The following is a 14,413-nucleotide window of genomic DNA, read 5'->3' on the forward strand; positions in this document are numbered from 1 at the left end:
CCTCAGTTTCCTTGTATACCGCTTGTTCTCTAACAAAGGGTTTGTCTGGAAACAAAGCAAAAGAGGGAGCAGAAGAGAGAGGGTGGTAACCTGTCCTTAGTAGTAAATAGGCCAACGTTTTTTCTGGGGGAATCTCTAGTGAGGATGAAGTCACCACTTTATCTGCTCTCAGAAAGCGCTCCTCTTTCTCTGTTTGTCATTCTCATTTCTTTTTCAACCCTTCAAATTTTTAAAGGTTCCTCATCTCCCACCTATCACTATGGGGGCCCATAAGAGACAGAAAATACAGAACATTGTATTTTTTCAGTACTTATTCATTTCATTCTGTATTTCTTTCTTGTCTGATTATGATGGAGGCTGTCACTCAGGTATACTATACAGTGAACAATGAAGTTATCAATAACTTGTGAAGTTATTCATCTGAACAAAATGCTTGCAATCAAACATCCTCTGCACCATGTAATCCATTCCAATAACCAGCCTTTCAAAAACTAAGACCTTTGTGAGTGTTTTGTCCACCTACACACTGAACAACGTGGAAACACCACCTACTCTCTGAATGTTTTACTTTGAATGTTTTCATCATATGTTGGCACAGGTGGAGTGGCCAATTGAGTGTATTTACAATCATGAGTGTTTACTGCCATCCAGTGGTCACAGTGAGGAACTACAATATCTGCTGTCACTCTTCCTTCGATGTGTTCATAACCCAAAGCTATGAGAGCAAGAAGAAGGCTTGCACTCAGTATGTGTCTTCTGTGACTGAGCAGTGCATGCAGGCCTGGAAGCCTGGACATAAAGATAATATACAAACACACTGACTGATGCAAACTGTTGGACAACGACAGAATGAACAGTTCTTGACAGTAATTAAAATGTGTCAGTGTCCATTGTTGTCTGCTTCTCTAGCCTTCACAGTAGAGGATCATTATCATATGATATTACCAATATGAGACAATGAGTCTGCATGTCTATATGAATTGTAGAGATCTAGACTCTTTATATTTATTTATTTATTTATTTATACATAGAAGAAATATATACCCTGAATATAAAAGGTTATTTCAGAGAAATGTGTAAGACTATATGTCACCTTCTCAAGGTTATTCTGTATGCCACCGTACACAACATAATTGTGGGGACTACATTAACATTTATTTAATGTTATTTATTTGCTATACATTTTTAAAAATATTTTTCTACTCTCAACTTAGATTTTTAGATAAGAAGAAGAGAAATCCTTTACACGATTGACGCGCTTTACGGCTGGAAGACTACACCCCCCACAATGCGTTGCGTTTTCAACATGGCGTCTCACATAGACGTTTGACTTCTGTCAACAAGATTAAAACGCAGCTAAAGGTAAACAGGTGTGTGTAGCGAGGTCGACTAATAATATTTCAGACAGGAGGATGAAACTATTGCTGGCAGTGTTAAAACGAAGCCATAAAGCAGCTGTTTACACCGGTCACCAGCGCTGTCTGAGCTCCGGTGCCAGCAGCGGCCTCTTACCTCTCCGAGATGAGGCGCTCATCGTCGGGTCAAGCCGGGAGCTCGTGCAGAGCCTCGGCTCACAGGTGGAGGTGAGGGCGGGCTTCATCACTGAGGAGGAGGAAGGGGCTCTTCTGCGAGAGCTGGAGCCAGGCCTGAAGAAGAAACGCTACGAATTCGACCACTGGGACGATGTAAGTCGTGGTTGATAGTTATGACGGGTGCACACATTTCACGCATGTTAACATCTAAACGGAGCGCGTGGAGTTGCAGGGTCATGGTCGAAAAGCACACCTGTTACCACAATTAAGTTCCGCCCTCCAGCATTAAGCAACAGTGCAACACACACACACGAAATATGTTGAATGTATGAATGTTTTCTCTGGCTGAAGGTGACATACAGTAGGCCAAGGTACTGAACATCATTTTACTAAATCTTTTTTGAGCCCATAGTTGGGAAATAAAGCCACACACTCCTGACAAACTTTAATCGTTCACAAAGGCAGCTTGTCAAAATGTTGGCCTTTAAATAAATACTGCACCATCTAAAGTTATAGTAAAGTTAGGGCACTAATGTATTTGAAGTGACAGTGATGCTGACTTTATTTGTGCTGTGTTCACTTCTCCACATTTAGGCTATTCACGGGTACAGAGAGACTGAGCGTGTGAGGTGGGAGGCAGCGTGTGAGGAGGTCTTGAATCGCGTCCGATCTGGAGTGTTTCCTAAGGATAGTCCACTCCTCGGGCCTGTGCACATTCTAGATCTGGACAAGACTGGCTACATCAAGCCTCACATGGACAGTGTCAAGGTAGGTTGCTGTTTTTTTTAGTTTTTTTTTACTTACAATCAACAACAATCACAAATGTTAGGTTCTAACATGGACAATATGCTCAGTACCAGAACCTTTTGTGTGGTTACCCCAGCTGTGCTCTTGGCGTCATTTTGTTTGTCCATCTTCTAATGTTTCAGTTCTGTGGTAACACCATTGCTGGGTTGAGTCTTCTGTCTGACAGTATCATGCGCTTAGTGAAAGAGGATGCCACCAATGAATGGTTGGACCTGCTGCTGCCCCGACGCTCCCTCTACATACTGAGGTTCAGTCTATACTGCACTTGGCTTAAATAATGTATTTAGGTATCGTTTGAATATGAAGTATTTGAGTTCTTGATTCCTACATAGGGCTGCTTTGCCCAGGAAAACTGTAGATGTACTACAGGATGAGTAGCAATCAGAGGCAATTCTTCCTAGAGTGTGCTGTAGATTAATGTGTTTCATCCTGTTCTCTTCACACTCACACAGAGACCAGGCCAGGTATAACTTCACTCACGAGATCCTGAAAGATGAAGAGTCCGTGTTCAATGGACAGAGAGTGCCTCGGCTGCGTCGTATCTCCGTCATCTGTCGGAACCTTCCGGGCTAACGCACACTTGGACTTAGCTTGGATATTAACAGAACACAATCTGGATTTAGAGGATCGTGTCAATGATCTCCATTAAGGTATTAATGCTGATATCCCTAAAGTTTCTGTTTCTTATTATATTGTTATTATACACATCTATGGTGAAATGTCCAGGACATTTATTGCAGTTGTCAGCTTTAAATGTATGAAATGATTCTGAATCATGTTTGTATGTATTACCGTCACTTTGGTGTGTTTCTCTACTTCTGTATAATACAGAGACTCTTTGTAAAATATTTCCAAATAAAATTAAAGTGAACTTGGACGCAATAAAGGCAATTCTTGGTTTAGCATGTGAATTTGCTTTGTGGGAATCTGCTAATTTTGTATTTTTAATAAATATAACTATGATACATTTGAGATATATCCAAACTGACACATGCTCAATTTTACCACTATTATGTAAATGTGTCTTATCCCAATTATTTCAACTATTTAAACTTAGTAAATGTGTCACCATTCAACTGAAATTTTCACTTTTGCTTTGTGCACTAATCCACATATATTCAGTCCAAAATTTTGACCAGTAGATGGTAGCAGCTCATCTTCTGCATCAATCAAAAGGTTCATGTTGTAGGAGGAGTCACAAATGACCTCATGCACCTAAACCCTGTTCATCACTCCAAAGTGAAGCGGGAACAAGCTGAAACAATAACTAGTATACAAAAGATCCAAAGGTACTTGTTAGACGGGACTGCCTATAGGTAGCAACCCCAGGTTAGACAAACACTGCAATGATGTCCACACTTACATCAGCACTCTAACACACAGGTAAGGAGCATGAAGGCATTATAAATGTTACCTGTATTTCTTTAGCTGAGAGTTCAAATTTATGGCAAAATTATATCCCAGTTTCATTTGGTTCCCCTGTTTTTATTAGAGCACATGAATGAAAGGAATGTATGTTGATTAGATGTGTTTACAGTAATGTATAATATATGTACTTTTCACTGTGTCACTCTGAAGAGCCAGCACAGATATAGAATATGGGGTCAGAGACCAAAACAGGGTCAATGCGTGTCCTGGTGACTGGTGGGCAAAGCCATTGAGCATGTGGTGCAGCGGGAAGGTGGGAAACTGGAGGGAGAAGAATGGATCTTCCTCTCTTCTAAGGATGCTGATCTTGTGTAAGTTGCTTCAATCGTACTCTTCCACCTGAGTGTGCTTGCAAACAAACAGCACCAGAGTTAGGGAGTTTTTGTGTTTGCTGCTGCTACCTCATGCTTTGCATCTTCTTAGTATACTGAGATGGGGTGTTGCCTGTCTGTTTATGTCTTTGTTCTATGCTTCTTGCCTGCTGGAGGAAACATCATTACATTGTAAAGCTGAAGTCAAAGCAATTGTACAACCACTGCATTCAGTAAATTGTACCGCAGGTACCGCAGAAGTGAACTTATTAGTGAGCACAGAAAATCAAACAATTCAAACCTGTATGTTTTTTCCAATCTATCCAATTTAAAATATATGTGGTGTTAAAACGTGAACAGAGATGTTAGGCAGACCAGGGCTGTGTTCGAGAAGTATCGTCCCACTCATGTCATCCACCTAGCTGCAAAAGTTGGAGGACTCCATCTACACATGAGGGAGAACCTGCACTTTTTGGTGAGATATGCCATACAGTACATGAATGGTCCACCACAACTGTCAAAAAATGCAAACCGTAAACTGTTACTGGAAAATCTATTAATGTGGAGTCTATGCAAAATATCACATGTTTTAACTGTAATGGCCAGTCAGTGACAGGCTGACACCTTCACAGAGGGACAACATCAAAATCAATGACAATGTACTACAAACAGCCCATGAGATGGGCGTCACCAAGGCCGTGTCTTGCCTGTCCAGTTGTATCTTCCCTGACAAAACAACATACCCCATTGATGAGACCATGGTAAGCTTTCTTTTAAAAGAAAAACTTAATTTACCTACAATATAGTTGCTCTTCTTTTTAAAATGTATCAGTTTTTTAACAGGAAATACTTGCTGCTGGAAATAATATGAAAATAAAAGTGGCATTGTCTTATTGTAAATTAAGGCAAATAAATTTAATATAGTGACTACCCTCTAGTGGCATTTTCTCTCAATGACACCAAACCCTGACAGTAATACTCAGGGTACAGTGTTGCTACAGTACAGCAACTATTACTTTGGCAAAGCGCATTGGTTTAACTTCCTTACTGTAACTCCACCACCTCATGACTCCAACTTTGGATACTCGCATGCAAAAAGGATGATTGATGTCCAGAACAGGTAAGCATCTGTGCAGTGCGAACAGGGGTGTGGTGTAGACAATCTGTCATACATTCATCCTCAACAAAGGACTGTGGAGGCTGCACCTGACCAGGCAAGTAGTGTCTGTTTTGTCTTTTATAGTGTTTATTTAACCTGTAGCTGTGCCTTTATGCCTAAATACAATCCACAAGGCTGTGCTTGTTTACTGTTGGACTACTACGACCTCCACGCGTTTGAGCTACTGAGGAGGAAAAAGCAAACATGAATGTCTGCAGTAAAGTGTTGATCTGTGTTACAGCATGTCTGATCGTCACTCTGTGTGTATGTCTGTGTGTTGACAGGGCATACTTTCAGCAGTATGGCCATCGTTACACGGCAGTCATCCCGACCAATGTGTTTGGTCCCTATGACAACTTCAGCGTAGAGAATGGTCACGTGCTGTCAGCACTTGTAAACAAGACATACAAGGCCGAAAGTGATGAACTCAGACACACTAATCCATCTTGATACACACAGAGGGTTAGGGTAGCACATACAAACACAGACAATAACCAAGTAATAGAGTCTATTTCTCGTGTCTCTCTCATAGCGGAAGGAACCCCTGTGAATGTATGTGGCTCTGGAGCTCCTAGAAGACAGTTCATCTATTCTCTGGTATGGTATCTGTGTGCTTTAACAGTCATTTGAGTGTACTGTATTGTGGTTTAAGAATGCACACTTTATATTGCCCTTAGATTTTACTGGATAGGTATGTGCTCAGATGAAAATGTATATTCTTGGCCAAAAGTATCTCTGATTGTATTAAGATGAACTAAGTGTGATAACATTCTTACATGTTGACTAAGAAAGCCTTTATCTGTGTTTATTCTCGGACTTGGGCCGTCTAATCATTTGGGTTCTGAGAGAATATGAAGAAATTGACCCTATTATCCTCTCTGGTGAGTACAGTGCTGTGCGAGCATTATAATGCACATCTTCACACGGTCACTATATGTGCAGTTCATTCCTTCACCCCTCACTGCTGATTTCTTTTCAGTGGGTGAAGAAGACGAGGTCTCAATCAAAGAGGCTGTGGACATGATTGCAAACGCTCTGGACTTCAAAGGCAAAACACATGTATCCTTTCAACACTCCCCAGTGATCCTACACCCTGTGCTCCAAACCCACAGAGTTAAAATTCAGTTCCCCTTGACCCCCATCAGTTTGACACCACCCTGTCTGACGGCCAGATGAGGAAGACAGCCAGCAATGCCAAGCTTAGACGCTATCTCCCTGACTTCACCTTTACACCCCTTAAAGAAGGTCAGAGTTCACTCGATGATAAATAAGTACAGTGGTGGCCGAAATCTCAACTGCATGGCAGAAAAATGGAAATTTCCTATAAAATACTTAAATTCTATCTGATAGTGCTGCGTACATGAGAGCACAGAGGCAGCAGAACAAATTCATGAGCTATTTATGACGATTCATGTACCTTATGCACTGTAACTTAACACGAGACAAGCGTGATAGGTTACAATAACAAAAAGCCTTGCTGCAAGATAAGTTTTGTGTTTCTCAACATGCAAATGAGAGCTTTGAATGAATGTTTGCATGCACCCTCAGCCTGATGAAGGTGATTTTTCTGTCCCTCTAGCTATAAAGACGACCTGTGACTGGTTTTTGGCCAACTATGACACTGCCCGGACATGAAGTGACCAAACACGATCCTTTTGTTATGGTATCAAAACAAGTTGTCACTGTGCAATGCTGGTTTATATAGTGCCACGTTAAACAATACTGTACATATTCCCCCGTACACTTTTCTTAAATATCTAATGATACTCTGTCATCATTTGGAATAATTTGATTTTTAATATCTATTCTGTATTTTTATTGAATGCTTTTTACGTATTAAAATCTCACATTTCCATTCACTAGTGTCGTGGAATAATCGAACAAAACGAAACAGCCTGTTTTCGTATGTCCCAATGAGGACACAAGACCCAAAGAAAGAAATATGTTTTTTCTTTTTCATACCATGAAAACAAACTGTATTTGATAGCTGGGGTACAAAGAGAAAAGCCTTACACAGTAGCAGAGTTTAAATTTTATTAGAAAAATTTCTACCTAAGAAAAACAAGACTTTTTTTCTCCATCAAGCTCTAAGTTAAACGATTTACACATGAAGAGAAACGACACAGACATGTTTTTCACTCAACATTAACAAGATTTCTGTTATGTACTGTGAGACTTTGGACAAAAAAAAAAAACTCAAGATGCTCAACAAAATACTTTTTCATAAATTCCACCTGTGAAGACAGTTTCAACCTCTGGTCCTGTGGCGTGTCACAATAGAACCTGTTTTACAACAGACACAAAACATCTTCCAGGGGTCAGGGTTTTCTCAAAAACACCAACATTTTCAGCCATTCCCATTTTTCTCCATCCTCTCCACTGCCGCCACTCCATCCCTCGCTCACATCGGTTATTCAGTGAGGTAGAAGTGCATTTTGTCATTCACATTTTTGCGCTCCGGATTGAGGCGCTTCAGGATCTGTGCCAGCACGTTGACAGTCTGCTCACTGCTCAAACCCGTACGCTTGGTCTGGAACTTCTTCAGCAGGTCTTTGGTGGTCATCGGTTTACGGATCAGGTAGCGCCGCACCGCTTCCTCGGTTAGCTGCACATCACTGTGGAGTACATGAACAGAAAAGTTCACAAACACCCAGTCAAACTATTTCTTTTTTTTGGCTTAAATTAAATGTCTGTTTGTATTATGATGTCAATTGTGATATGTTTTGTTGAACAGTAATCTCAGAATCAATAAATAACTTAATATTAGTTAGAGGCATAAAGGAAGACTGATAACAAAGTACCTTGAGCTAGGAGTGGATTTGCCTGATGGGGGTTGAGGCGTAGTCTTCCCGGAGGGAGCAGGGCTCTGACTGCTGGGCTCCATCTTCAGCCTTTTGGCAGCTGGTGAGTCAGTGCTAGGCCCCGGAGTCTGTCTCTTACCTGTGGGAAAGAGACATTTAGTTGGAAGGAATAACAAAAGAAGGACCTCCAGTTTCAGAGTTGATGGCCACGTTTGAAGGTTTCACATGAATACATTAAAAAGGTCTGTCATTCGTTTAATTATAACTTTGCATGTTTGTGTGTATTTGTGTTGGGGTGTACGAGAAAGCACCTTGCTCTAGCTTGCTGGCAGCAGCACGGAGTGTATTGGAGGTGGAGGCAGAGTCTATGGACGGTGTCCCGGGGCGACTGCCGGTCCTGGAGCTGCCTGCTGAGCCACGCCCACCACGTTTAGGAGGCGTGCGCTTTTTCTGAGAGGGAAAGAGAGATGTTAGAGGAAAACAAAAAGAAAAAATTTAAATACAGAACCAATCACTCCCAAAAAATGGCTGTTAAAACAAACTCAAGAGTTCAGCTGCACAGTAACAGAACATATTCATCATGCTACTAGAGTTGTGATAGAGCCACATTACTGACCCTGACAACTAACGACTGACTTATTATCGTGTTAAATAATGACCAAGTGGAGGGTTATGACAAAAAAACAAATGGTGAATTTGAAAGTCTATATTTTTTACATTTCATAAAATGTGCAAATATTAATTTGTTCAGTTACACACACACACACTAATCACCATGAAAAGAGCAGAGGCCGTCTCTCCCTCTATGTCGCTGTCGTCTGAGCTGTCCGACTCTCCACTGCTGTCTGTGACACACAAATCATGCAGAAAGGTGTATGATTTAACACAGCTCATGTTGACCTCATTCAAATGTGGATTTTGTCAAACAGTCATCTGTGGCCTTGAAGTCCGTACCTTTCTTCTTCTTCTTTTCCACTTGGACCGGGGTCTTCTTTCCCTCCTCTTCTTCTTCCTCCTCTTTTGCTTCCTCCTCGTTCTGTTTCTCCTCCTCACTCTCTTCCTCGCTTTCTGACGCCTCATCAATGCCTATAAAGGACAAATGTTTGGAAGGAAAGAAATCCAAATACCAATCATTCATTTAATAAAGCCAATAAGTGAAAACACTGAAATGCATTAAGTGAAGATTCTCGTTAATCTCATAATATAAGAGCATTCATGGCAGTTATGTGGCAATAATGTCAGGACACACACAACCGAGATTATGGGCACTAACATGAAATACCTCCCAGCCAAATTATTACTAGCCCAGTGATCATGCTCTACCTTATATTATATGCATAAAATCATCAGTGTCTTTTCTAGTTTTATTAATGAATAGATCAGCAATGTTTAACTGCAGATGGTCTGACCTTTAGGGTGGTCCTCTCCTTTGCTGGGCTTTCCCTTTTCTGGCTCTTCGTCTGAACTGTTTTTGGAAAACAAAATCACATACTAGTGAAAGAAGCAACGCAACCAAACCAAACCAAACAAAACATACATTGTAGTATCCATAAAAATGGAGTCTTCGTGTGCAACAATGCAATGGATCTGACCTGCTTTCATCTGACATGTAGTCCACCTCCAGACCCTCGTAATCACCATCATCGCTGTCCTCTAAGGCCTCGTGGTCATTGCTCTTTCTCTTCTTCTTCTTTCCTTTTCCTTTCCCCACGTCTTTCTTCGCCTTTGTCTTGCTCTCTCCATCTGTCCATTAAGGAGAGGGGGTGCCCAAGTGGTGGAAAAAAGAAAATTACATTATGACATGATGTCAGAGGGACGCACGCACTTAATGGCAAATGACTTGGGAGACTATTCAAGTGCTGCTGTTTAACAATACTTTCATCTAAATTTTGGAGCATATTACAGAGGGAAAAATCTTCCTCTCTGTCTGCAGTCCCATCCAGGTTTTCTCTCCTTACCTTCCCCCATACTGCTGTCACTGTCATCGCTGCTCATCTCCAGGTCGTCTTCCAGGTCGTGGATGCGCAGGTCACCCCCTCTCCCGCCCTTCTTCTTTTTCTTCTTCCCCGACTTCTCGCTCTCATCTTCCTCATCCTCGCCACGCTCCTGCTCCCGGAAACGTCTCTGAAGCATGATGCTGAAGTGATTCACCACCTTGTTCCTTCTGCAAAAGGGGGTGAATGTCTCATATTAAGTGTTTGACACACCTTCACCAGTTGAGTAAACTAAGTAGTTGACTATTATAATTTTTTCCACCACAACCATCCCTCCCTGTTCCTCCCCTCTCTCACCTGCCCCACTCCTCCTCAGCCTCCTCGGCAGTGAGAGTTCGGTGCTTGGCCAGCGGTGTAAAGTTGTACCAGCCGTGGACAGGGAAGGCCTCAAAAGCTCCATCAGGACACTGTGTAAAGATGTAGTAGGATGCATTTTCTGTAACACCGCCCTTCTTTTGACCTTTGAACCTGACACAAACATGTACACAGACGGAGGGAGAGAGTAGCTGTATTGAAAACAGTGGGGATCCCCCATCAGGCCTGCATATACAGTCACATGGCGATAATTTGATAATGATTTATTCATTTCTATAAATGTAGGTATTATGAACTGATTTTAAAAAGTACAAAGAACCCATTCTAGCTTTAACTTTTATCTTTCCTGGTAATCCTCTACAGATTTTAGAGAGATTTGTGTAAGTAATAACTCCTATACAAACAAATGTCAGTTTCAGGTATATCATAAGTATGTGTGTGTTCCCTCTGGACCTAAACAGGTTCAAAAAGAGGTGTGTTAGGGAAAATGAGAGTGAATCAGAGCGTAAAGAAGTGTCTTTCTCCCACCTCTTGCCAGCCTTGCCGTTGACCTTGAGAATCCAGGGCTGGTCCTCCACTTTGAACTCACGTGTCACAATACCAAACTTCTTCCGACGTGCTTCCTCACGCTGTTTTTTGCCAAACTCACTGCCAGCTGCGCCTTCCTGCGTCTCTTCCTCCCCATATATCCGCCGAGCACTCATGTCTCTTTCCATACGAGCCTGAGAGGGAGAGGGAAGGAGATAATAAGAAATGTAAAACTGAAAGATGGTTGCTGTAGCCAGTGACATTAGGTAGTCATCATAGACTTCAGATATTCTGTATTCTTTTGTTTCTCTCCATGTTCTTTTTAGAGTAATCACACAGTCATTTCTCTCCCAGTACTGACTGAGCTCTGCAGCTCAAACTATCTCTCATGTGTAGACACACTGACAGAGTCCCACCTGTGTCCAGGTTGAACAGTTGACTCTGTCTCCTGAATTGAAAGCCATGATGTTGTACTTCTTGCTGGTGTTTCTATGGGACAGACGAACAGAAATGCAAACAAAAAGACATTAACTAATATTATGGCAGATAAACAACTACATTCACATGAACACCTACAGAATAAACAACTCATCATGCTGTCCAACAAATCCATGTCTATTTGTAAAGGCAGCATTCAACATCGACATCAGCGTAAAGGGCTTCGACAAAGGTTGGTACATATACATAGAATAAACTAAAACTCAACATGGTGCGTCACTTTAAAAATAATTATAGATCCCATGATGGAGCATCTGCCTAATAATCACTACATGCACTGTAATCATTTCATCTACAGCTACACACGTACACACCACATTAAGTGAAGCTTGAAGTTATAAATACATTTGTAAATTATTAGATTTTATATTATACATGCATGTCAGTCCATGTTACTCACTTGGGGACTCGCACAGTGTATTCTGTGGCCGAGGAACTGCTGCTCCCCTGTAACACAAACATGTTGAGAGGATTTCTTTTAGAGTGCTTTGTCTCAGATGTTTTTTACCCCCATCTGTAATGTCATTTGAAGGATATGCAGTACCACACAGACCATGACCTCTTTTAAATGTATACACAGTACTGTGTAGGGTGATGGGCTGTGGTAAATTGTTGTAAATAATAAAATAATAAATGCTGACTACGTGATATGTGAAGGCTATGCACACCATACAATTAGCTTGTCATTAATTTACAGCAGTGCACATGCACAAGACCAGACTGCATTAAGAGGGATGAAAGGAAGATAGTGCTTCTTATAGCTGAGTGAAAACTTGCCAGAGAAGTCATGGTTGGTCGTCTCTCTGGATTTTCTCTCCACACATACAACTGCCGCTTCAGGTTAACGTTACCCTATTAAAAGAGAAGAGTTGCGTTAACAATAGGCTTAACCAGGTTAAATGTTTAAAGGATTCAGAGCCAAAGTGGAACTAGCGCTAAATTCTCAGTATGTTGTTGGCAAGTGGACGTCTACCCAAGCTAGCTGCCCAGGGTGTTGATGTAGCTAAAGCTGTGTGTTTGTTGGGAACAACAGTGAGTTAAGCTACACGGAGCAATCTTGTTAGCAACTGATGCTAAGCTCAACAGCAGCAACACATTTAGCAAGCCGTTTTAGCTGCCGTCTATGACTAGTGCGAACTGTAATCCATACTTAAACTCACGTGGCGTTTATGTGAAATGAAGGGACACGCGCAGTAAAAACTGAAAATATCTGTGTATATGTGTATAAAACATCCTCGCTGATTTACCGGTGCGCGCACTCCGATCGTATTTGTTCCGCTACTTTATATAGTCGACAGGAACGTTAGACTGGAATTAATGGTTCCTAGCAGCCCGCTCCGCCCTCCTTTCTTCCTGTTTAATTTAGCGTTAGCTCATGGGGGCTCGGGTTGGCCCTGCTTTCAAACCAGTTTAACTGTGATCACGGAAAAATAGTGTGACCACTATAGAGCAATGAACATGACCATTTCATTTCATAATTTCTCTTCTTTTGTTTCTCATTGCTTCAGTCGGGTGACTTTATTTTGTAAGTATTCACCGGACGTGTTACTACGTTGCTATCACGTCTGTTATAAACTCTCCAGCAGATGGTCGCGTGTATCCGGTGATCGTACACTGCCACTCTGTGGTCAAAATGCGAAACTACACCAACGTCTGTGGTGAAACGTTTATTTTGTACGTTTTAAGTATTACTATGCAATTATTTCTAGTTTAACGCTCGTGGAGTACAGTTGTAGTTACTCAATGTGGGCAGCACACTCGTTATTACTGAACTTGTACATGTGTAAATTTGTAAATTTATAAATTATAGTTGTTGTTTCTTTATAATTTGTCTTATAGTTTTATTGTTTTTTATTTATTATATCTTACTTATGTTTCTGCTATTGCGCTATCCCGTTAGCTGCTGTAACACTGCACATTTCTTTCAAGGAAAGTTGTTTTTCGTACAACTGATAACCTTCTTACAGTATGAATTGACGGTAACTTAATGCTGGGTTAGAGATACCTTCCACGCTGTCTCTGTCTGTCACAGTCATCTCGGGCGTTGTAACGTCTCTTTATATGTCCATGGAGTCTCCCCTACAATATGGCGGCAGGAGAGCAATCAGTAAACAAAATATGACAATGAGACTGCTTGATATCCAAACTATCTCTTTATATTTCTTAATACAATTATTACAATTACAGATGTTTGTTGTTTGTGATAATCATCACGCTAATTGTAAGTTGTAAGTATTTATATTTACGATTATACTAATATTTAACTGTGTAGAATTCAATGTAGTATTGTAGTTCGTCACTATGACCACTGGAGGGCAGTGAGCACTAATGAATCTAAATTCACAGGTCAACCAGTCAATCGTCCACTTCACAGTGTGAAGGGAGACCATGGACGAATAATATATAATAGAATAGAATAGGCTAATAATATAATAACATATATATATATATATTATATTTATATTATTATATTATGAATAGACTAATAATATAATAATATAAATATAATATAATACATCCATGAGACAGGCACAAGCCATGTCCCATTTTCAGTGAAAACTTTCAATATAAGAGATCGTGTCTCTCTCCTCCACCAAGTATGGAAGTGGAAACTCACAACAGTAGTATTTTTTTAAGAAGGGCTGGTCATTTGAATACATTACATGGTGTGGGTGTAGTTTAATAAAAATTGTTCATAATTAATAGGCATACTATTAACATTAGTTCTAACTATGAATACAAATATCTAAAATAATAATAACCAGTGACATTATCTTTACCAGGCTATCATCTTTAGCAAGGTAAACTGGTCTCCAGGCCACATATTGTCATTAAAACAACTCCTTATCAACAGTTATTACCAATAATGAATAATAAATTCAATCAGGAAGGCTATCTTTGCGCTTCATTCTCTCTCTCTCTCTCTCTCTCTCTCTCTCTCTCTCTCTCTCTTGTCAATAACTTTCTGCAAACACAAGCAGTTTGAAATGTTTGTTACCATGTTTACTTTTCAACACATCGTCAGATTCCCTTCTGTGTT

General features: G+C 40.7%; 2 protein-coding genes and 1 pseudogene across 2 annotated transcripts; 2 read left to right on the forward strand and 1 right to left on the reverse strand.

The window, feature by feature from the left end:
• The first annotated feature begins 1,315 nt into the window (after positions 1 to 1,315).
• alkbh7 (alkB homolog 7) lies at positions 1,316 to 3,225 on the forward strand. Its single transcript, XM_070923755.1, has 4 exons — positions 1,316 to 1,685; positions 2,127 to 2,300; positions 2,462 to 2,586; positions 2,792 to 3,225. Exons 1-4 carry the CDS (start codon positions 1,413 to 1,415, stop codon positions 2,910 to 2,912), a joined length of 693 nt encoding a protein of 230 aa, XP_070779856.1. The 5' UTR covers positions 1,316 to 1,412; the 3' UTR covers positions 2,913 to 3,225.
• A 712-nt stretch (positions 3,226 to 3,937) lies between these two features.
• LOC139300296 (GDP-L-fucose synthase-like) lies at positions 3,938 to 6,872 on the forward strand (annotated as a pseudogene).
• Positions 6,873 to 7,298: 426 nt separating this feature from the next.
• gtf2f1 (general transcription factor IIF, polypeptide 1) lies at positions 7,299 to 12,637 on the reverse strand. Its single transcript, XM_070923101.1, has 14 exons — positions 12,621 to 12,637; positions 12,151 to 12,225; positions 11,774 to 11,820; positions 11,292 to 11,364; positions 10,876 to 11,069; positions 10,330 to 10,500; positions 9,997 to 10,202; positions 9,631 to 9,781; positions 9,448 to 9,503; positions 8,993 to 9,124; positions 8,813 to 8,883; positions 8,350 to 8,488; positions 8,039 to 8,177; positions 7,299 to 7,852 (listed from the first exon to the last, which is right to left on the reverse strand). The coding sequence occupies exons 2-14, from the start codon at positions 12,160 to 12,162 to the stop codon at positions 7,648 to 7,650; spliced, it is 1,596 nt and encodes a 531-aa protein (XP_070779202.1). The 5' UTR covers positions 12,163 to 12,225; positions 12,621 to 12,637; the 3' UTR covers positions 7,299 to 7,647.
• Between the last annotated feature and the right edge of the window lie 1,776 nt (positions 12,638 to 14,413).

The sequence above is a fragment of the Enoplosus armatus genome, chromosome 17, assembly GCF_043641665.1.
Source record: "Enoplosus armatus isolate fEnoArm2 chromosome 17, fEnoArm2.hap1, whole genome shotgun sequence".
Classification (NCBI taxonomy): domain Eukaryota; kingdom Metazoa; phylum Chordata; class Actinopteri; order Centrarchiformes; family Enoplosidae; genus Enoplosus; species Enoplosus armatus.